Genomic DNA, 21630 nt, shown 5'->3' with positions numbered 1-21630 from the left:
GGTCTTCCTGTCCTCATTTATGTCATTTCTGTTTCTAGAAAGCATTTGAAGTGGCAGCTGATATAAAAATATACATAACAAGCAAGAAAAGATATGCAAATAAAATCAGTGAAAACCATACAAGTCAGTCCGTCAAGATGGTTAATTTGGGGGTGAGGGAAGATGCAGGCGTAGGGGTCAAAGGCCGCCAGCGGACTCAGAGGGCGCGCTATGTTTCCAGACAGCTATGCAACATGGGATGGACGACGAACACATGATTCTCGGCTGGCGTTTCTTCCCCTTTCTGGTCCTCAAATGGGATTAGAAAAATATGCTGCCTATGAACGAAGCAGCAGAAAGTGTGAGAGGAGGGATGGGCCATAAACTGGCACAGGAGTCAAATCGATCAGCTGAAGGTGGCAACTCTTGCGAACAGGTCTGAACCTTAACCTGAAGGAAATGCAAGGGCCCTGGAGTGCAGATGAAGCCGACCATCAACAGAAGCCAGCTACCCACCAGTTCCCGAGTCACAGGCCTGTGGAGGAGGTGTGGGTGCCGTGTTGTGGAGAGAGAAGGAAGGAGGGAAATGACAGGCTTACTCCTCTACGAAACCCAGGGATGACGTCCCACGTCCTCTTTTCTGTCTTCCAGACACCTTGACATTTTGAGAATCATCGCTAGCTTGTTCCACTCTCGATCAAGCTTCAGGATTGCACGATACATTTTTCACAAATTCTGAAGATTTCAAGGAAAGTTTTTCTTCACGCTGTGCTTTTAGCAAGACAACTTGAACTTGGTGCTCTTCTGCAAGAGTGTGCTAACGCTGCTGAGGCCCGGTTACCTGCCGGAGACCTGTGGCTGACAGAGTGCCACAAATCTAACACGTGTGTCAATGCAACCAGAGGTCAGAGGAACCCCAGTGGCCTATGGGAAACATTCTCAATTCACTAAAAAAGTCCATTTAACCAGACTGGTCACCACAGTTGTTAACACTTAGTATAAGAAAAATTATTTTGTACCATTCATCTATAAAATATTCACAGAAAAATGATGCTGATTTTAATGGACAAAAGCTCCTGTTTTTCTAATCTAGTAAAATTATACGGTTTATTCATTTTTGCTTTTATTTTTAAAAAGTCATTTTAGTGATAATTTTAATATAAAGGTCTATTAAATGTCTAGAAATTTAAAACAAAATAAGTCATGAAAGAGAACTTCCTTAATCTCAACATGACAGAAATGCTCAAGTGTCAAGCTCACTGATTTCCAGGAGTACTGGCACCATAAACGCTTTTCACCTTATATGTTTATTACCTTTACTAATTTCCAAGTCCACAGGATAGTCAATATTTTTGACAAGCTTCTGACATCCACCAGTCTTCTCATAAACGAATCGTTTCAGGTGCAGCACGAGAACAGGAGGGAGTTTTTCCAGAGTCACTCTCCGACTGATCTCGACCTAGGACACAAGCACACCAGGACACAGCGTCCTTCTCACTTAAAGCAGCAGGTGCCATCTCCACCTTCCATTCAAAGACCTCCTCTGAGAGCTGACTGCTTCAATTCCGAGTCAGTGCTTCTCAAACTTCCTGGGTCATGGGATAGTTTGAGAGCTACTGACATTCTTCTTAGAAAAAGGCACATATCCTATAAACACAAGTGCCGAGGATCCCCTGGGTCCCTGAGCCCATCTGTGAACTCCAAGTGAAGAACCTTTGCTCTGTGGCATTACTGATGAACTGGCATAAAAACAGAAAAGCTAACTTAGTAGTACCTTGAATTATGTATGTATTAACTTGTTTTTTAATAACTCTCACAGTATTGATAAAACTGAGGCCAACGTTCTTAAATTAGATGTTTTACATAACCCTAAAGCTACTTATTCTAACCATTAGTTTTATAACAGTTTCAGTTTTATCAATTTAAAGCGCCCATTAAGTACTTTCACAGATCTAACAAATGCTTTCTATTAAAATGCAACTTCAGGGGCTGGCCCGGTAGCACAGTGGTTAAGTTCGTGCACTCCACTTCGGCGGCCTGGAGTTTGCAGGTTTGGATCCTGGGCGCAGACCTACATATCACTCATCAAGCCATGTGTGGCGGCATCCCACATACACAAAAAGAGGAAGATGGGCACAGATGTTAGCTCAGGAACAATCTTCCTCAAGCAAAAAGAGAAAGATTGGCCAACAGATGTTAGCTCAAGGCCCATCTTCCTCAGCAAAAAAAATAAAGAAAAGAAACGCAACTTCACAAACAATATTTAATACCTTTATCTACTGTTCTCTGTACTTACAAACTCTTTGATGCTTCCTGTGTTATATGGAGAAGACTTTTGGTAGAAATATTTGTTAAACAATCCAAAAGACAGCAGCATATATAAGATACTGAGAAAGCTTTCAGAGCACTCAACAGGCATCTGGTTGAAGGTATCTCAAGGGGCACGAGGCTTTTGGAAAGCAAGCTCGTGGTTATCACTGCTCAGGCTGATTAAGTTTCCAGACCCTTCCCTGCCCGTCCCCCCTCCTAGACTAAGATCCCAGGTGCGGAAACCACCCTACACTTCTCTACATTCCCACTGTGTCTTTGTATTCTCATGTCTCTCTATCCAACAAGAATATGTGAATGAATAAAAGTGTGACTCCAGCTCAACAGTTAAAAGCAGAGAGGATGACGATAAGCCTCCACTCTCCTCACGTGTGAATCAAGCGAGCTGGAGGAAAGTGTCTCTAGGATGCTTCTCAGTGCTCATGACCTTTGATTCTGACCTTAAACTTTCAGGCAGTTCATTAAGTGGCTAATCTAAAATTCGTAAACGTGTATTTTGGGTTTCCAGACAAAGTGAAGCACACATTCTTATTATCCAACAAAAATCAGACCTCTTCTATACAGTGAATATTTTGTATAATCATATTTTCCCATGGACCTTCACGTGTTCCCACAGAAAAAAAACTTTTAACCTAAAAATATAATAAAATTAAACTCAGTATTTTAAAAAGCATATTTACAAAAATCACATTCCAGAAAATGTTATTTGCTCTTTACAGATATTCCCATACGAGCTGTCCAAAATCTTTCCTCAAACATCTGCTTTTCTGAGTGTTCTTGATCATACCTGATAACACATGAACACAATCATGGAGCTAGAACAGTTAGCATCACTCTTTTTCATCTTCAAGGCTCCACCAAAATGCCATTTCTTTCTTGGAGCCTTCCTCCAAATCTGCTATCTAGAATAAATCCTCTTGTCCTCACCACTCTCTGACAACAGGCCAACAATGACCTCCATCTCAATCCACACACCCACCCAAATCCCTCCCCAAAGTCAAAGTGTAATTGCAGCAGGAGCAAAAGATAGGAAAACAGATACGCCATGAAGGGAGCTATCCTGGTAGCCCACGGAAAGGCTGAACACCTCCCCATCAGTACGAGGGGCACAGACTTGCAATGCCGCCTCAAAGGCGAGCAAGAAGAGGGCACAGTGGCTAGGACAGCAATGCCACCTCTGAGTCACGGCTGCCACAGAATGAGCCAAGTGGACAGTCACCACAGCCAAACACACAACTCAGCCACACCAACCACCCTCCCTAAAACAAATAACCACTATCGCTCCCTCTGCATTAAGTTCCACCGCCAGACTCTTCTTAGCTTATTCAGTAAGTCAACTGCCAAGATCCTGTCTCTGGCTCCGACCACTTGATTTTTTAAACAAAACTGCCCATAAGAAGCCAGTCAGAAAATACAGTGGAGGATTAGTCGTAACTGCCACAGACTCCCCAAGAGCTGGCTTGACCCATCCAGAGCAGGAGACCCCAGATAAAGTGAAGGTCTCCATGTCCCTCTGCTCTTCACTTAGAGCGTGGGCTGCAAGGGCAGGCCCACCTCAGCCAGGCGAGATGCTGACAGGTCTTCCATGTTCCCCTCAGAGCCACCACACACTGACAGTTATTTAAATCAAGCTTCCTAGGAATATTATAAACTGTTCATCAAACTACTGCCCATAACTAGCCTGCATCGTCTCCCCAACACACTTTATGAATTCACTGCCACAATCCAGGACATGTAATAAAGAAGACATTCTCTACCGCAGAGGAGAAAACAGGCATAAACTGACCCAGCTGGACAGCCAAGAACTGATACGCTCTCCAAGAGCAGAGTATTATCCACCTCAGAGGTGACAAGGACACCACACTAAGCTATACTCTGCTTTTCTTGACTCCTGAAGACTCAAAGACTTTATCTTTTTCAGATCAAATCAAAGAGTAATAGGCATCAGAACAATTACTTTCTATTTTTCAATGTCCTTGAAGATCTACAATTAAATGCAAAATGGATGTGTTCAGAATCTGTCATAATCTGTCATATTCTAACTAATCTCATGAAACCATGCTGTATGAGATCAGAAAGGTACTGATTTTGTGATATCATGATTAGATTGCCAGAAAATGACATGTAGCTCAGGATAAATAATCCAAGAGATCATTATCTTGTTACACATCATTGAGAGCGAAAGGAGGCTGTTAACGATCATCTGTTTGAACCATTTCATTCTAAAAATGTGGAAACCTTCAGTCCTAAAAAGTTAAACAACTGCCTTTAAAGAGGCAGAATTCAAACCCACTTCTCCTCATTCCTAATTCTCTGTTTCCACCACACCAGAACGCCTCAGTATAAAGGTTCGAGATACACTGTAAATATACCTCTTGTTTGGTTTTTGTGGTATAACCTTGGACTGATTCTCTAGCCACCAAGCTTTCCAATGCATCCTGGACTGTACGAATCTTGTCAGACTGGATATCCAACTGCAACGTGAAAAATGGCTGCAAAGTGGCAGATTCTTTTGAACTCTGCTGGTAAACCACAGACCTAAGAATTGAAAACAAAAACAAAAAATTTAAGAGATCACTCCTTCCCACTTTCCCTTAAGATTATCCAACAGGAGAAGGGGAATAAATACTGAAAATAAGATTATTCAATATCATTTTCATAAGACCAAAAAGAACAGAAAAGCCAAAAACACATTGAATTTAAAAATAACTCTCCTAAGTACCACCTCCTAAGTATTTCTAACAACGAAATCCACCAGTTGATAATTTTCCCAGCTCAAGTGCTCTGAAGAAAACACATTTCATCTTCCAAATTCCTTCACCTCCTCTCCACAAATGATTTAATGCACCAGTTAATAAATGTGACTATCTTGCCACAGCCTCAAAATGCTGACACTGTTCATTTTCTCAAAGCATCATGGCCTGTTCTAATAAAATAGAGGAAACCCCGAGGTAAACAGAATATTTTTAATGGCATCTTTCCCTATAAAAATGACTTACAAAAGAAGAGGAGCAGGGTGTGTATAATAAAAACAAGTTAACATTCCAGGGAACAAGCCTACCACCCTCAAGAAGAAGGGTGCCAATTCAACCTTGTTTTCTTAGCTGGTTTTTCATTTCGTTTTTCTTTTTCTAAGTTTTTCTGAGTAAAAATTGTGTGTTCGGCCCATCTCTCATTTAGCCTCAGCAAGGAAACATTCCAGGAGTTCAACAAGGGATTCTATTTCTGCAGTCTGAGTGACCTAGTTTATAAACGGAATAAGATGGGTGTGGAGAGGTATTCAGACTTCATAGAGCAGATGCTGTGAAGAGCAGGCTGAAAGCTGCCCTGCCCGGGGTTTAATTTCCATGTGCTGCTCTCCCCGCACCCACTACGAGGAGGCACCTCCATGCCCTTGGTGTACAGACGTGAGAGCGACGGCCGTTCCCATGGTTCCAAAGAGGAAGAATAAAGCAGTCATTAAAGCTGGTGAAGAAGCCAAGAAGTGGTCCTCTTGAGTCAAAGGGCCTACATTTTATCAACAGTGTCCCAGGGGAAAGGTGGAGAAAGGTGCTGGTCTTTCTGGGGAAACTGGAAAACCACTCAAAGATGGTGAATTTTAGAAGAAAAGCTTTCAACTGGTCTGAATAAAGAATCATGCTTAATCAGGGCTATTATACACAGAAAAGAAGTTGCTAAATTATAAGTAGTTCAGTATCCTTCATCATTTTTCAAAAAGAAATATCAACAACCAATCTCAACACAAAGAGCCCACAGAGGTCGAGGCTAGTGGCCACAGCAGAGCCATTTAGGCCAAGCTAGAAATTTCTCCAAAGTGGACTCTGGTTTTTCCCACTGATTATTCTCAAACAAATTTGGGATCTTTGGGTATGCTGGCCATCAGTGGCCTTGCAATTCTGACACTCCACCTACCTTACATCCATTTCGGCCGTTCCCTCACCCCTCTCCCCCATCTATAAGTGAGCACCCCTAGAATGCTATCATCAGGCTGCTGGTCTAATGGAGAGCTAAGCGCACAGAAGGCCTCCTCTCACTGCTGTTTACCAACCTGGATCCCTGCTTCCCTCTCCCCAAACAGCCCATCCCAAGGAACCCTATCTGGCAAAAACAAGTGAGAGGGGCAGCAGTCGGGGGCTTGGTGTTCCCCAGAGCACACCTGACCACAAGGCTGACACGGAGAGACTCCAGAATAGAAGGGGCCTGCAGAGTCTAGCTCACAGTGAAGAGCCCAGAAACGGCTTGTTCAAGGTCCCATGGCAGCAGCACATCCAGGCCTACATAGCATCGCCGACTAGCTTGTGAGGGAGTCAGCAGAATGTCTGAGGTTTTCACTAGCCTGTTTAAAGAGGCTCAACCTAAGTTGTTTTAGAGCAGAGAGAGACTGAACTAATAAGTCTTGACACCTTGAAAAGGGTGTTACTTCTTTGGGAAACATAGCATTTGGGACAACAAAAGGAGAAGAGTCTCACTAAAAGCCACCCTCGTAGGTCATGCTGTGAGGCCTTCAGAGACAACATCGTGCTCTTCAGGTGAGGAAACCTCCCTGGAGATGGAGCAAGTTCTAGTGAATTTCATATCACAGTGGTACTGAATGGCTCTAATGTAAATAAATAAAAACCTTTTAGAAGGACCTCGTGAACGAGAAAAAGCAGCTGGTGAAGGGCACTGGGGCAGAGGAGGTGCCCGGGTCTCCTGGAAGGTACGTGTCCTCCTTTATGTCAGAGTACCTTCCTCCACACTCCCTTAACTTCGCAGCTCACTTGGTTCCAGTGCCTAAAATTCCTCCAATCAGATACATGAATTTCTCCTCTTAACAAAACACAGATTTCCACTAACTTGCTTTTCTCTTTCTACCTAGCTGTGAGCAGCCGGAGGGGGGAATGTAAGTACTGATGGAGTGAGAGGAGCGAGGAGCTCACTGTGGCTGACGGGGCGTGGGGGACAGTGACCCCTGCAGAAACGCCACGATGGGTAGTATGAGAGCAGGGGGGCGCCAAGAGAAGCATTAGGAAGTCCAAGAGAAGAGCAGGCACAGAAGTGTAAAGGCAAACCATCGAGTCCAAAATTTCTCAGGACAAGTCTTACACCTTCCCCCTTTAGCAAAACGGCAAAACCCTGAAAAAGGCAAATACTAAATTATTCCAGAAAAGCATAAACCTGATGTGTCCACCAAAAATGCCGGTGATTGGAGTCTGAACAAAATCCGCCTGGCGAGTGACTGAAGTCTTATTTCTGGGGCCCACTTGCTCCCACTCGTCCTCACTTCCTTCGCCTGGTTCTTCCTGCTCTTCTTCGTTCACTGAGTGGCTTTTGGGTCCATTGGAAATAGTAAGTTCTGAAAAGCAGACAGTCCGCTTAGTACTATTTACAACAAGAACAGCAATAAACAAAAATAAATAAAGGTTCTACATAAACCACCTACACGGACTTGTCAATTGTAGCTTTAAAAACGAAATCAGAGTGTGTTCTACATTAAGAACAAACACGACGTGTGACTTTACTGAATCCCTGCCACGTAAACTGCTCTAGAAGACATTCTGGGGACAACTGGAGAAATCTGAAGACAAACTGGACAACAGGTATTACTGTGTAGTTATTTTTCTTAATTTGACAAAGGGCTTTGCTCATGTAAAAGAATATTCTTATCTTCAGGAGACGCATGCTTTAGCATTTAGGGGTGAACTAAACTGTTATCTGCACTTAATTTTGACTCTTTCAGGAAAAATGTGTACATACGTTGTGTGTGTGGACAGAAAGAGAGATAAATAATGAAAACATGTTAACAAGTGCAGAATCCAGCAGTTTCACAGGTATCCATCAAACTATTCCTTCAGCTTTTCTGCATGTGTGATCATTTTCCTAATTAAAAGTTTAAGGAAAAAAAGCAGAGCTTCTGGGTAAATTTTGATTTATCCAAACATAACATTCTCAATGGTATACAATAAGCATTATAAAAGTAACTAGAGTTATCCAAATGAGTAAATAAGTGATTTTTGGAGGGCAAATGACTGTTGGAGGGAAAAAAGCAACTTAATATATGAGCACATAACATTTGTTTAAGAATAATTCTTAAGAAAAATCTTCTCACACGATTCTGGAGCAAATACACCATAACCTACTTTCATCATTTGGTGAGAGCAGTTTCTTTAGGTTCAACATTTCCTCATGAAGTCCATTTAGAATGAAGCCCAGGTACTCCTCAGCATCTTCTTGTCGGCCCTGGGAAGGTTAGATATGATGCCATGAATTATAACGGATTACTATGCAAGGTATGACAGGAATATGATACCTGTATATTCAAACTATGCCTCCTCTTAAATTTTCAACAAGATGTAAGTAAAGTGTTTCCAAAAAATCACATGAACTTTTCTTTGGGTAGCTGAGATGGGGGAGCGAGGGAGGTGAAGGGGAGGGAGAGAGATTAAACACTTATCTCTAAGTGACAGAACTAATGGGGATTTTTATTTTATTATGCTTTTCTATATTTTGGAAATTTTCTACAACAAATACACATTCCCTAATAATAAAAACATTATTTAAAAGTTGCTTCTCTGGGGCCGGCCCCGTGGCTTAGTAGTTGAGTGCGCGCGCTCCGCTACTGGCGGCCCGGGTTCGGATCCCGGGCGTGCACTGACGCACCACTGCTCCGGCCATGCTGAGGCCGCGCCCCACATACAGCAACTAGAAGGATGTGCAACTATGAAGTACAACTATCTACTGGGGCTTTGGGGGGTGGGGAGGAGTTGCTTCTCTGTTTAAATGAAATAGAGCAACAAGAACTCAATGTCTAGGACCACCTCACTACACAATGCCAGGGGTTATCATTCACACTGAGAGCTGTGAAGTTAGCAGCCCTGTATGTCTCCTTGTCTATTTTTGATGATGAGCAACGATAGGGGAAAGGACCCAAATTCTATGTGAAAAACTCTATTGATTTAAAGATTTAACTGACCATTTTAAATACACACATGTCGACAAAACCATTCATAGCTTAGTCACACAATACAGTCACATATTAGTTTTATAATCTCACAATGGTTTTGTTTGATTATATAATCTACCACAACTAGTTCATATTTCATTCTTTGGAGCATAACCGCAAGTTCCAAAGATCTGTAAATTCTTCTGCTTTCGGTCTGTGGGTAGATTTGTTTGCTCCAAATGGAACTGCAGCTACGGACAGCAGCTGTTTGCTGTGAGTGTGCTCTGCACGTGTGTGGAAAAGGGCAGAAACTGGCATAGCACAAGATGCAGAAAAGAATTAACACAGCAGACCTGAGGCTACTGTCCTTGGAAAGTGTGCTTGCTGGGTTGGTCCTTAGCTGGCATGTGGGAACCTGGATTTCAGGAAGGTTCCCATCATTCCCAGAACTGATAAGGACTGTGCCTAAACTGTGCAAACAGTGTGGCTGATGCTGAACACCTGCTTTCCCTTCTGGGAGTCTGGGATTTTGGATTGTGCTAGGGAGAGGGTGCCTATGTGACCAGCCCCTATTAAAACCCTCGGACACTGAGTCTCTAATGAGCTTCCCTGGGAGACAATACTTCCCACGTGCTGTCACAACCTAATGCTAGAGATTAAGCACGCCCTGTGTGACAGCTCTGGGAGAGGGGTCTCGCAGGTTCCTGCAGACGTTGCCCCATACCTTTACTCTGTGCTGTTTTTGCTTTGCGTTCTTGCCCTATACTAAACCCTAACCACGGGGGCAACAGCTTCTGAGTCCTGTGAGTCCTTCTAGTGAATCACCAAACCTGAGGGTGGTCTTGGGGACCACGACAGAGCCAATACTAATTAACTTCAAAAGACACTTTTGTCCATGAACGTAACTTCTGAGCACGATCTCAGTGGGTCTCAACCACAGGAAGGCCCTGAACTTCACCTCTTTACCTCTGCCTCCACCTGAACTGGGCGGCCCTTCTCTGGCTTCTAAAGCATCTGTATATGCATCTATCTTAGCACTTCCCTTGTTGTCTGTTTTCTCAGATTATAGATCTAACTCCCCTACTGGACAGTGAGCTATCTGAGGGCAGAGGGCACAGTTTACTCCATTTCTGCATTCCTAACACTCTGCACATCTCCCATTACTTGGGAAATGTCAATTCCGAGCTTGTTACCAAAAGCTACATTATGAGCATGTAAAAGTCCCTGCTGGTATCCTGATACACTGCCCTGGGCATTCACCCTTCTCCAAAACAATGGAGCTTCAATATTACTTTACTCAGTTTTAATGGAAGTTTCTTGACTATTTTTCTCTCTAAAAATTTCCCTGAACATCATTTCAATTGCTTGTATTGATTCATCACAAACTCTGTCAGGGACGAAAGAAATGCTCCAGCTAACTATGCAAAGGATGCCTCTGAGTCACTCTCAACACCGTCGGACGCCTTTACAGGACCGCCTTGGCCCTTAGTCCCAGGCCTTTCGCAGCAAAGTGTATGATAAAAAATGTAGGTAAGAGAGTAAGGACCCAAGAAGCTGCCAAAGCGTGTGAGTGTGAGGAAGACAGAAGCTCTTCCGAACGCTGCCACTATTCCACTCCCTATCACCCCACTCTACCGGAAAGGCAGGACCGCGCAGCAGTCAAGGAGCTAACTCGAACACCGGGGTCTACCATTTATTAGCTGCGTGACCTTGCACAATGACTTCACTTTTCTCAAACGTAACAAGGAGACAATAATCATAGTTTACTCACAGGGGTAAGTAAGTTAATATATGGAAAGAACTTAGAACAGTACTTAGCGCACAGTAAATGATACGGCCCTGATTATGACAATTATCATCATACTCTTTAAATTCATCCAGGCAACTGACTCCATAACGAGGCTGGATCCTACTGAACCCCCAGCAAATCACAGCACTTAAAGCAGAGGGGCAAGCACTGAATGAGCAACAGTCAGGGCACACACTGGAGCAAAGGCCACCCTTCATCCCGGCTACGTCAGAGCAGTCCCAAACCTTTTCAGACAAGCTCGACTTGATGACTGTCAGGAGTCTATAAATATACGTGGGTTCAAAGGCAGCTCCAGGGCGGATGTCCCTCACGATTTTATCCCCAAGAGCTGCAAAGAAAACAGGACATAGACTTTCACAACTGAAATGAAGTCTCAAACTGATGAAAAGCAAAATCATCAAAACTCCTCCCACCCCCACCCAATGCTGAGAAGAGCACTGTGTAGCAACCTGTATTTAAAGAGACATTTTCTTTCCAGACAGACTGAATTTATCAAATCCAGTCATCTGACGTCATAACTCCCAGGATGTAAGAACATCAGAAGACTTCGTCTGTACTCACCTTGTCTGGGTTTTGGAGGTACTGGCATATTAGTAAACTCATTCATGAGACGAACACTAAACGTGGGGGGAGGGGAAAAACTTTAATTTAAATAGCACTTTTTTAAAAGACATACTTTTACTAAAGAGCCTTGATGGCTAAGGAGAATATTAATTAGTATGAAGACAGCAAATTTTAGGTAACCAATGCTACAAAAGCTAGTGAGTTTTTAAATCTTTCCTGTATAAGTTTTTGGGATATTTTAAGTGATATAAACTGGTAAACACTAAAATTTATTCAACTGAATCTAAGGAACACAGATGAATATGCTCCAATTCCATTTCTGGTTAGCTTACATATAAAATCATGAATGCTAAATTTAAAAAAAAAATAGAATTATAGGACTCATTTACAGGAAATCAAGAACTTTGCTAAGTTATTTGAATTCTAATTATCAGAAAGGAAGGAACTCAGCCCTTTAAAACATTTGTAAGCACCTTACTTACAAGCTATCTATCATGGGTGTTGACGTACAAGGCCTCTGCACTTTTGAGTACAGAGGAATGAACTTCATCAGGTGGTACATCGGAGGGCAGGCGACCAGGGCCTGCAGCGTCTACACATCGGCAGTAAGGAAGCGTAAAGGAAATGAAACAGACACTCCAGATTTCCGAAAGGCACCTTCAACACAACAGCATATAAAACAAGCCAAGGACACTGAACAACTTAGAGTACACACAAAAAAGAATAAACCAAGCCACCACGGGATAACTGCCTTGTGATATCCATATAAGGGGTTACTATGCACCCAGTGGTTTATACATGAGAACTCAATACAACCAAGATAATCAAATCTATTAAAGCAAAATTTCCAGCTGTGAGTGATCATTCTGCCCTATTATGTGGGACCATTCTAATGAGAATAAAACTCATCTGATTCTGTCAGTCACAGGTCAACAAATCATCCCTTTATGGGGCAGGAATAACCCTGTTTATAAGAAAGGTAGGCAGACTGAGTAAGGAACCAAGTTTTTGGATTCAAAATGTGGGGTAGACGCCCCATGGAAGCTGAACCAAGTCAAATGCACCTGAGAGAGAAAACTGCAGTCGGCTGGCCTTGGGGACAGCATCTGAGAAGGATACAGCGTTAATGTAGCACCAGTTTCCTTTATTGATCAGTCCACGGGGTTGCAGTGACACTGGCTTATGTATTAGGGTTACATTCTCCAGTAACTCTGAAAGAGTGAAGAAGCACAGGGAAGACGTTAATGACATCTACTGAATAACAGTGAGGTAAATTCTTACACTCTACACTGGGAGTGTTAAAAACCTCTCAAGAAAATACATACCCAAAGAAAAGTCATATTGTGCTAAAGCTTTCATTCAACATCATGTACATTATTTAATGATTAAAAATTTTTCAAAATGTTTCCCCCCCAAACACCAATATTTATTTATCTTACTGTGGGAATATAATTCAGGAGAGTGAAAACTATTTTAATGAGAAACAGAAAAAGCCTAGAAAACAACATATCAGTATTAGAGAATAGATCTAAAAGATGCAGGCTTCTTTCCTGACACACTGACAGTAGGCACGCCTCGCTGACAGCATGGTCCGTCAGACACTAGCTGTAAAGGTGTTTCCGTGAGAACCTGAGTCTCATTCATGCCTGAACCCCAGCAACTACTACAGCACCCAACACACCACAGTGGGTGCTCAGTGACCACTCAGTGAGTGACGATACTTCTTTTTGGGACAACTGTCTCCTACTTACTAAATTGTATTTATCAGTACAATGCCAATTTAGGGACTGTGTTATACAGTGGAATTCCTTCATTCCATTTAGAAACAAGCTCCTTATCCTCAGATTCACCCTTTGCCATCACTCTCCTTCATAGTCTTAAGATAACTGTGAATGCCATCTTTATACAATGTTTAATGCTTTAAATAATTAAATGCTTTAAATAAGTTTTCCCAGAAATGCTTTAAAACAAGTCTCCCCATGTCCCACTATGAAACTTCTAACAGTGACAGCTACAACTTATGGACACCTTCTAAACTCAGCAAGTGCTTTACATACAAACGTTAACCGGCTATATTTAATCCTCAGTAACCCGGAGTACCACCACCAACCCCTTTCACCAATGAGGAAACTGAGGCTCAGAAAGGTTAACTAGCTTGCCTGTGACCACACAGGAGCCAGGTAGTACAGCCAGTGCCTGAAATCCATAATCTGTGGCCATACCACAGTGCCTCCCTTTACTTTTAAATTATGTTCCAGGAAAGAAAAACCAACTGAGCACACCATTTCATAGTAGGATCCATCCAAGGCATCACTCAAAAGAAGGCCTTCTTTTCTAAAACAGTTGGACTGGTAGGTCCTAGACTTAAGCATTAGTCAAACGAGAAGCTAATTTGCAATCTGCAAAATTCTAACGTCAACACACACACATTCACTCCCTCCCTCCTGAGGGTAAATGCCCTCTTTCCTCTATTTGATGAAGCACAGGGAATAATTTTCATATTTATAGAAAGGAAAACATTACAGGCTCAAGAGAACCCAATGGAATCTGTTCAACTAGAGTAAGCTTGCAAAGCTCCTCTCATCTCCCTTCTACTACAGGGTACAATACTGGGCCTTCAATGAGTAACAGCTCAGTTACAAAACTGAACCACAGGCCTACTCGTGACAATACCCAGCACAGACAGTCCCAATCACATGGCAGACACTGTGCTAGGAGCTCGATCTGTCTAATTCATAACTGTCCTAACAACTCTGTCAAAGAGACAGCATTAACACCCCCATTTTACAGGTGAGAAAACTGAGGTCCAGGGGTGTTAGGTAATTGATGTAGGTCATATAATTGAGCTGACACGTGACTCCAGAGGCCAAGCTCTTTCTTCTCAATAGATAAGGCACTCCACTTTAAAATTCTTTTACTCCGAGGTTTCAGATACTAACTCTTCCCCACAGGATTAAGATCCTCTACTTACCATGGATTTTTACATTTGTCTTTGAGCCATATCATAACAACAATCCATTGTTTCCAGTGTGTGCCAAAGAATAGCAATTATTTAACATAATTACTCTACAAAAAAAATCTGTGCATTTTCAAATAAGCATCAACCCCCTCAATCCCAAATGAACACTCAAGCATGACACCTGTGAATCTTTGCCATGGTATTTTTATATCTAAAAACAATGAATAATAAGTTTTTTCATAAGCATAAGACTCAAAATCAACTGCCTTCCTAACACAGGGACCTCTGTTAAATGACACACTGCGATTTGCTGAGTCCTGCTTGGCACCAGGTCCTGGAGGGACAGAGATGACTGAGAGGTGGCCCTGCTGCAGAAGAGCTTGCAGACCAGTGACAAAGGGACATGGCAGTGCAGGCAAGCTGAAGAGGTTCAGTGAAGAGGTGCTCAGCCCAATCCAAGGACTGGAGGAACCCTGAGGAGGCCAGGGGCCAATGACAGCCAACTGCAGCTGACACCAGAAGAACGTCTCCGGCTGGGACAGCGGTGCCTTCCACTTGGAGGAGGAACACAAAAGGACGAGAGGGTTACTTCCTGTTGTGTGCAGTGATGAGATAATGAGTTCAGTCTTCAGGGTGCTGGTAAGAGGTACACCAGCAAACAGTACACCCAGACCAGCAGATAATGTATTCTCATACACACACAGCCCTGCAGCTCAGGGCTGGAACTGGACCTTCTGGCAGCACAGGCGGCAAGATGAACAGTGAGCCAGAAGGGGAACCTGAAGCACAACTACGCCTAAGTGACAGGCCAGGAAGAACCCATACGGTGACCTAGACAGAGCAGTGTGAATCAGTGGGCGGGGGGGGGGTAGAAGCAGGTTCTAGAGCCTCTAGGAGGGAAGAGACAGTGGATACCACACATGCAGGGTCCTCTGGCCGGAAGCCCGGCTGAGAAGTGAGACAGGATGGGGTCACTAAGGGGCTCACGGGACTGTGGGAGGGAAGGAGCTAAGGAAGGGCAGACTCACCAAGGTTTATGGAAGGAGGAGAAAGGAAATAGCAACCCCAATTTTCTTGATGATATGGGAGGCAAAGTCTTCTAGGGTGAGGGCAGGGGTGAAGGTTGCGGGAGGGGTGAGGAGGGGGCTTGACGATATTAATTCTTGTTTAATACAGACAATGGAAATGAAATGAAAAGGGATAGGCATACAAGATCTATCTAACACTTCCTTTTCATGTCAACTGTTTTAACAGACTCAAAAACATGCTTACAGATGGTCAAAAGCACTTTGAATTCATATCTTGTTAAATAAAAAAAATCGTTTATGAGAAAGCTAACTCCATTCTCAAACGGGAAGCAGGTGCAAAAATATCAAGAACTAACTGCTCTAAGCTGCACTGGAAAACACATCTCCTCTTATGTTCTTAACTGAGTTACGTGCTCAGAATAATCCACACACCTGGAGGCAGGAATATTCAAGCCCTGTGGAATCAGAAAATACACCCAATTTAAAATTGACCATTAGCTGACTTCTTTCCAACATTTATCTGGGAACCAGTGTGTACTGGTTGGACAGAAACCTTTAGTTTGTACATCAACCCTTCCCTTGAATCAATGCCAGCTTCTGGCCATTAATTTCGGTTTGCTTATTTTAAGGAGCAGGTAAAAAAGGTAAAGAGGCTGTTCCACCGCTGATCTTGCACAATATTAGACTCAAGTCGTTTACTATCACCTAGTGGTTTGTTCAGTAACTGCAAGTGATGGAACATTCCGAGTAGACATATATCTACAAAATCAGAAAGGCAAAACTCTAAAACATAATGTAGAACAAAAGAACACTCAGTATGTTTATTAGAGAATGTACTAAACTAGCTTCTTTTCAAGTCTTTAACATTCTTAAAGAGCCTTCTAGCACAATATTCATAAATGTAGATTATTAGGTCCTTACAGACTTAGAAAATACAGAGACAATGAACAATCTAGATTTTCCTTAATAACTATGCTGTTATTCTAAAAAAATTTTCCCCACTGTGGCAAGTCTTCTATGAGCTAAAACATAGTACCATTCTGCTGTTCTATCTTCCAGTGAGCCTCAACCCCACTCTCAAAGTAAGACTGCAGGCTGCTGGGGGACAGTCTTCCCCACAGGCACCTGGCAGCTGCGCACCGTGGGTCTCCAAGGGAGCAGACACCTCGCTATCTATCTTGTGTTAGGGTGTGCAGCTCCTTCCTTGAGCAGGGAGCTCCTCACAGACAACACCCTCACACAGCAGCCGCACAGCTGAGTCCTCCCCATGCAGGGTAACAGGACTTCAGGCCTTCTCTGTCCCCAGCCTGATATGCCATCCTCACTGGCTCCATCAGGTCACCCCCTCACCTCCTTCCCCTACACCCCTCTGCAAATGATTACTTCTCTCCTTCAGCTAAAAACAACTGCCATCTGTTCCTTTCCTATCTTATTCCTTGGACAACCCTCCAGGCAAGGCAATTGCTACTCACTGACCCAGTGGATGGCATCCAGTAAGTACTCATTAGACAGTAATTTGGGACAAATTAAACACCTGGAGACTAAAGTTGTTGATTATGGTTCATCACTCCTTCCGGGTTTGTTTGTCAGAAATGACCCCATGGACTTTAAAAGTCACTCTACCACATAGTTCAGAGAGCCTCCAGGAGCACTCCATGGGGAAGACAACTAAGGGCAAGAGTCCAGGAAGACAACCAGACGACAGGGTTCACAGCCTGCCTCTGCCACCTCCTTCATCCTGCCACCTGGAGCAGATGCCTTCGCTCCTCACCTGAGACAGAGACAACGAGCTGCACCATGCACAGCTCTGTGAGGATGCGGGGTAAGGAAGGCATGTACAGAAAACACCTAGCAGGATGGCCAGCTCATTACAGACGCTCCGTAAACCACATTAGAAAATAAAGAGGTAATACAGGCAGGAAGAGAAGGAAAAAAGAAATTGAGTTCGAAAGGAGTTTGAGAGAACCAACAATTTTCAGTGCTCCAAGAAGAAATAAGTTAGCTTAAATTCCTTAAAATTAACTTTTGAACGTTTTGTGAATACATATTAATAATTTCAAAAAGAATGAAAGACCGTAAAAAAAATTCAGATTAAATATTGTCTAGGATTTTCTCTTAAAAACCAAATATCCAAACAATTTAAAGGTTCAGTTTTGTGACATATTGTACATTGAGCCTTTTTCCCCCTGAATAATTTCAATAACCACAAACTGATCCAGACAGTAACACCTGATAAAGTCCATCCATGTGCTCCTCCTCTTCTCCCTCCTAATGAAATAGCGCAAGTGCAAAGACAATTCTAATTATCACCCATCACTATTATTGAATCCTGTTAAAATGAATGAATCCTAGTGATATGATTCAAAAGTCAATTATTCATGATTTGCAGACAAGCTAGTATGAATACTGCTTTTAATTTTTTGGTATAACTCTCGGCTCTATTAAGTTCCTTTTATAACACCACCACCATTTCCATTTACTGTTTTATTCCTAGCCTGAAGTCCAAGAAGCACTAGAATTATGGAGGTCAAAAGAACCATAACTGGGAAGGGCAGCCACGAAGGAGAGAAGGTAGGCTACTTCCTGAGGTTGAAACTTTAAATCTGACCTGCGGCCCAAAGTCATCACTGTTGGTTATCTATTTTACCTTCTTTTAGGGCAAATAATCAGAAGTTGGCTGTAATAACAAACTTTTCCCCCAGAGGCCTTCTTTTCAATTCATCATTGTTAGTGCAATTTACCACCCAGATCCATTTAGACACAACTTCAGGAACATGGCCTCCCCACTCCATCTTTCTTACAGGAATTGGTGGGGCTACCCAGAACAATGTCACTGGAATGGCACAAAACGCCAAGAGGACTCCATCCCAGAAAAGATACAGAATGGAAACTGGTCTCCTCACCTTTGTATTACCTCCAACATTAAGTGGTTGAATTAAAGTTCAACTTTCTTATGAAATCTGCTGACAGAAAAACTGAGTGGTTAACATCCTTTCTTGTATCTCAAGACATACACAGTAGCTTACATGTTGCCACAAATTATTCAAATGAAATGATTTACACACTGGATGGCAATACTAGCACTGTAAACTTTTATGTCAACATAAGCTGCGATGATACTTACACATATTTTACGCATCAAATTTTGTTTTCCTAAAATTAGGATGTAGAGGTTATATTATCACTTAAAACCCAAGAAAATGCAAGGTGCAGAACTTTTTTTGATTCTTAAGGCTCAATAACTGGCCCATAATCGACCTTCTGATGTTGCTGACCTGCTTTTCTGTCATATTCCTAACTGTCTAGAACATTCTCCACGTGTTTTTCTTTTCCTCATTACCTCATTTTGGAAGCACACACACTATCTTCGCTACCTAATCAGGTGGAGGACAGCAAAGTGACCAAAACATACCACTACCCACTGGCTACAGATCAACTTACATTTTATAAGTGGAGGGGTCTCAATTTAGTTCTATAAAATAGAGAGCATCATAAGAATCAGCAAGGACACAATCCATATGGAATCAGATATGGAATGAACTCTCGACCCCCAAGCATGGACTCCTGCACACAGGAGCTGCAGCTTCTCAGCTTAGGGCATGCTACATTGTCACAACCTTTGCCACTTGGGACAATTTGAAGAGAAAACGCAAAATATTTGATAAACCATTTCCCAAGGAGGGGGGAAGTATAAATACAATTTATAAGCCACAAAAATAAAGATCATAGGATATATTTTTGTTTACATTTAAAATAAATACGGACACAGGAATTCATTTTTCTGAGCAGATTCAACTTGTAATGATTTTGTTGTTCCCTCCAGGAAAAATTTTTAGGTATAAAACCACAGTGCAAAATCATATACTAAACAAGTCTGGACAAAAATTCATATAAATGATATTAGCAGATACTTCAACTTCCTCACAGAATAGAATTTTTTTTTAGAGCTGTCAAAAACCTCAGTTTATCGGGCCGGCCCCGTGGCTTAGCGGTTAAGTGCACACGCTCCGCTGCTGGCAGCCTGGGTTTGGATCCCGGGCGCGCACCGACGCACCGCTTCTCCGGCCACGCTGAGGCCGCATCCCACATACAGCAGCTAGAACGATGTGCAGCTATGACATACAACTATCTACCGGGGCTTTGGGGGGAAAAAATAAATAAATAAAATCTTTAAAAAAAAAACAAAAAACCTCAGTTTATCTAATTCTCTTTCACTGAAATTTTAACTCATTTTATTTGGGCATTTGGCCTAGATTCTCTCCTTGCCCACCATTATCTACACTCCTTTAAAACAAAATACACTGATACACAATTTAAAAAGAAAACAAAATACAAAATAGCTCTATTTGTGATTTGAAAGCATCTGATACAATTTAGGTTTGGGGAAATGATAAATGTACCTCAGTAAAAACCCAGGAAAAGTTTAATGTTCGTTAAAGGGATATATTTAATTTCAAACAACTCTCAATGACGGGTGTTAATGGAGGGAGCAACAGCACAGACAATCCCTACGTCACTTGTATTTGTCACACTTGCTCCTGAATATGGGTATGTCTAATGTTGTGCAACCACTTTCAAACACAAGCTAAGATCTTCAAGTTTATTTTTCTCACCTCCAGGCTCAGTTATTCCTACTGAAAAATGGCAAATATCCCCTCTCAGAGCACAGACACCACGCACTGACACACAGGTCCCCTATGCGCACCTCTGCAGCCTCTGTTCCGGGTCACACTCCCTGTGGGGTCGGGAAGACACTTAGTGTGTTCAGTGAAGTGCTCCTCCTCTACCTCCTTCTTAACTACGAGTTTATACTTAAAGAAGAAACAGCCAACGGAACAAAACGTTGACAAATAACCTACACCGTGAAGATGGCCCTGCCACCAAGAAGGTGAAAGCAGAACCCACTAAACTAACAGGTAACAGTTTACGAGTAATCAAGAGCTGGCTGTATTTCACTTCAAAATGCCTTACATGTGATTCTTCTTTGTTTACAGTTGATTTGTCTTCCTAATTTGTATTTCACTTGTGATTATACAAAAATTAGTTGGCATTTATTAAGCGCAGACTTATGAAAGGGCAGATGATCTAGGAATGTAGACATCCAAAATAAATGAACCTGGGATCAAAAATTTGCTATGGAGGGGCCAGCCCAGTGGCATAGTGGTTAAGTTTGTGCACTGCTCTTTGGCGGCCTGGGGTTCACAGGTTTGGATCCCGGGCGTGGACCTACTCACCACTTATCAAGCCATGCTGTGGCGGCATCCCACACATAAAGTAGAGGAAGATGGGCACGGATGTTAGCCCAGGACCAACCTTCCTCAGCAAAAAGAGGATTGGCAACAGATGTTAGCTCAGGGCTAATCTTCCTCACCAAAAAAAAAAAAAGGGCTGTGGATATTGTTATTACTCTAAGAACTCAAACAATAAACTTGATAATCTGAACTGTTCCCTTCTCCCTCTTTCCCAAAAGTTAGTAAGTAAATGATAAACATAAAAATTACTTTCTCAGTAGAACCAGTTAGATGCTAACGCAAGTCAAATTCTATGATAACCAACATCAATAGATCTTTTAATGGAGCCAGAATTTCACAGTTAAACGCTGCTTAAAGTAAGTGGCCCTACGCTTAAAAGCATGCCCATTAAAGGGAAGTCTGTGGTCGTGGATCTGACTTACAACAAACTGAACATATTTTACCATTTTTACAAAGTAAATCTCTAAGTAGAAGAACACGACAAAAGGAAAAAAATTCCAAATGCCACTTTACTTAAGCTCTACATGATTCCAAGAGTTATTAAGTGTGACTACTATCACTGAGTTATTTTACAGGACGTAATACTGAAAACCGTCAGCATCTACATTCTACACTTCTAAGCCTCAATCGACAAGCTCAAAAGAATGAAGTATTTTAAAAGGAACTACACTTTTACCCAGATAATTAAAACACTTTTATAACTGGCCTAATCAAAACAGGATTAAGAAAATAAATCTGCTGGGGAGGCATGGGGGAACAGAATACATCAGTGCAAATATAACTACTTG

The 21630-nt window shown here is 42.3% G+C and overlaps 1 protein-coding gene across 2 annotated transcripts in view; it reads right to left on the bottom strand.

Moving 5' to 3' along the window:
- The window catches only part of USP10 (ubiquitin specific peptidase 10), a 72784-nt gene that overhangs the window by 5381 nt on the left and 45773 nt on the right, over positions 1-21630 (bottom strand). For both annotated transcript variants that reach the window (XM_058528398.1, XM_058528397.1), the window contains exons 5-12: positions 12723-12814; positions 12086-12195; positions 11601-11656; positions 11264-11367; positions 8427-8526; positions 7465-7642; positions 4680-4845; positions 1294-1438 (exon numbers count right to left, since the gene is read on the bottom strand). In XM_058528398.1, the coding sequence (XP_058384381.1) occupies positions 1294-1438; positions 4680-4845; positions 7465-7642; positions 8427-8526; positions 11264-11367; positions 11601-11656; positions 12086-12195; positions 12723-12814 (951 nt within the window). The remainder of the gene's footprint in view (positions 1-1293; positions 1439-4679; positions 4846-7464; positions 7643-8426; positions 8527-11263; positions 11368-11600; positions 11657-12085; positions 12196-12722; positions 12815-21630) is intronic.

The sequence above is a fragment of the Diceros bicornis genome, chromosome 32, assembly GCF_020826845.1.
Source record: "Diceros bicornis minor isolate mBicDic1 chromosome 32, mDicBic1.mat.cur, whole genome shotgun sequence".
Taxonomy (NCBI): Eukaryota; Metazoa; Chordata; class Mammalia; order Perissodactyla; family Rhinocerotidae; genus Diceros; species Diceros bicornis.
The sequence above is the reverse complement of the archived record's forward strand: the minus strand, read 5'-3'. Positions and strand labels throughout refer to the sequence as shown.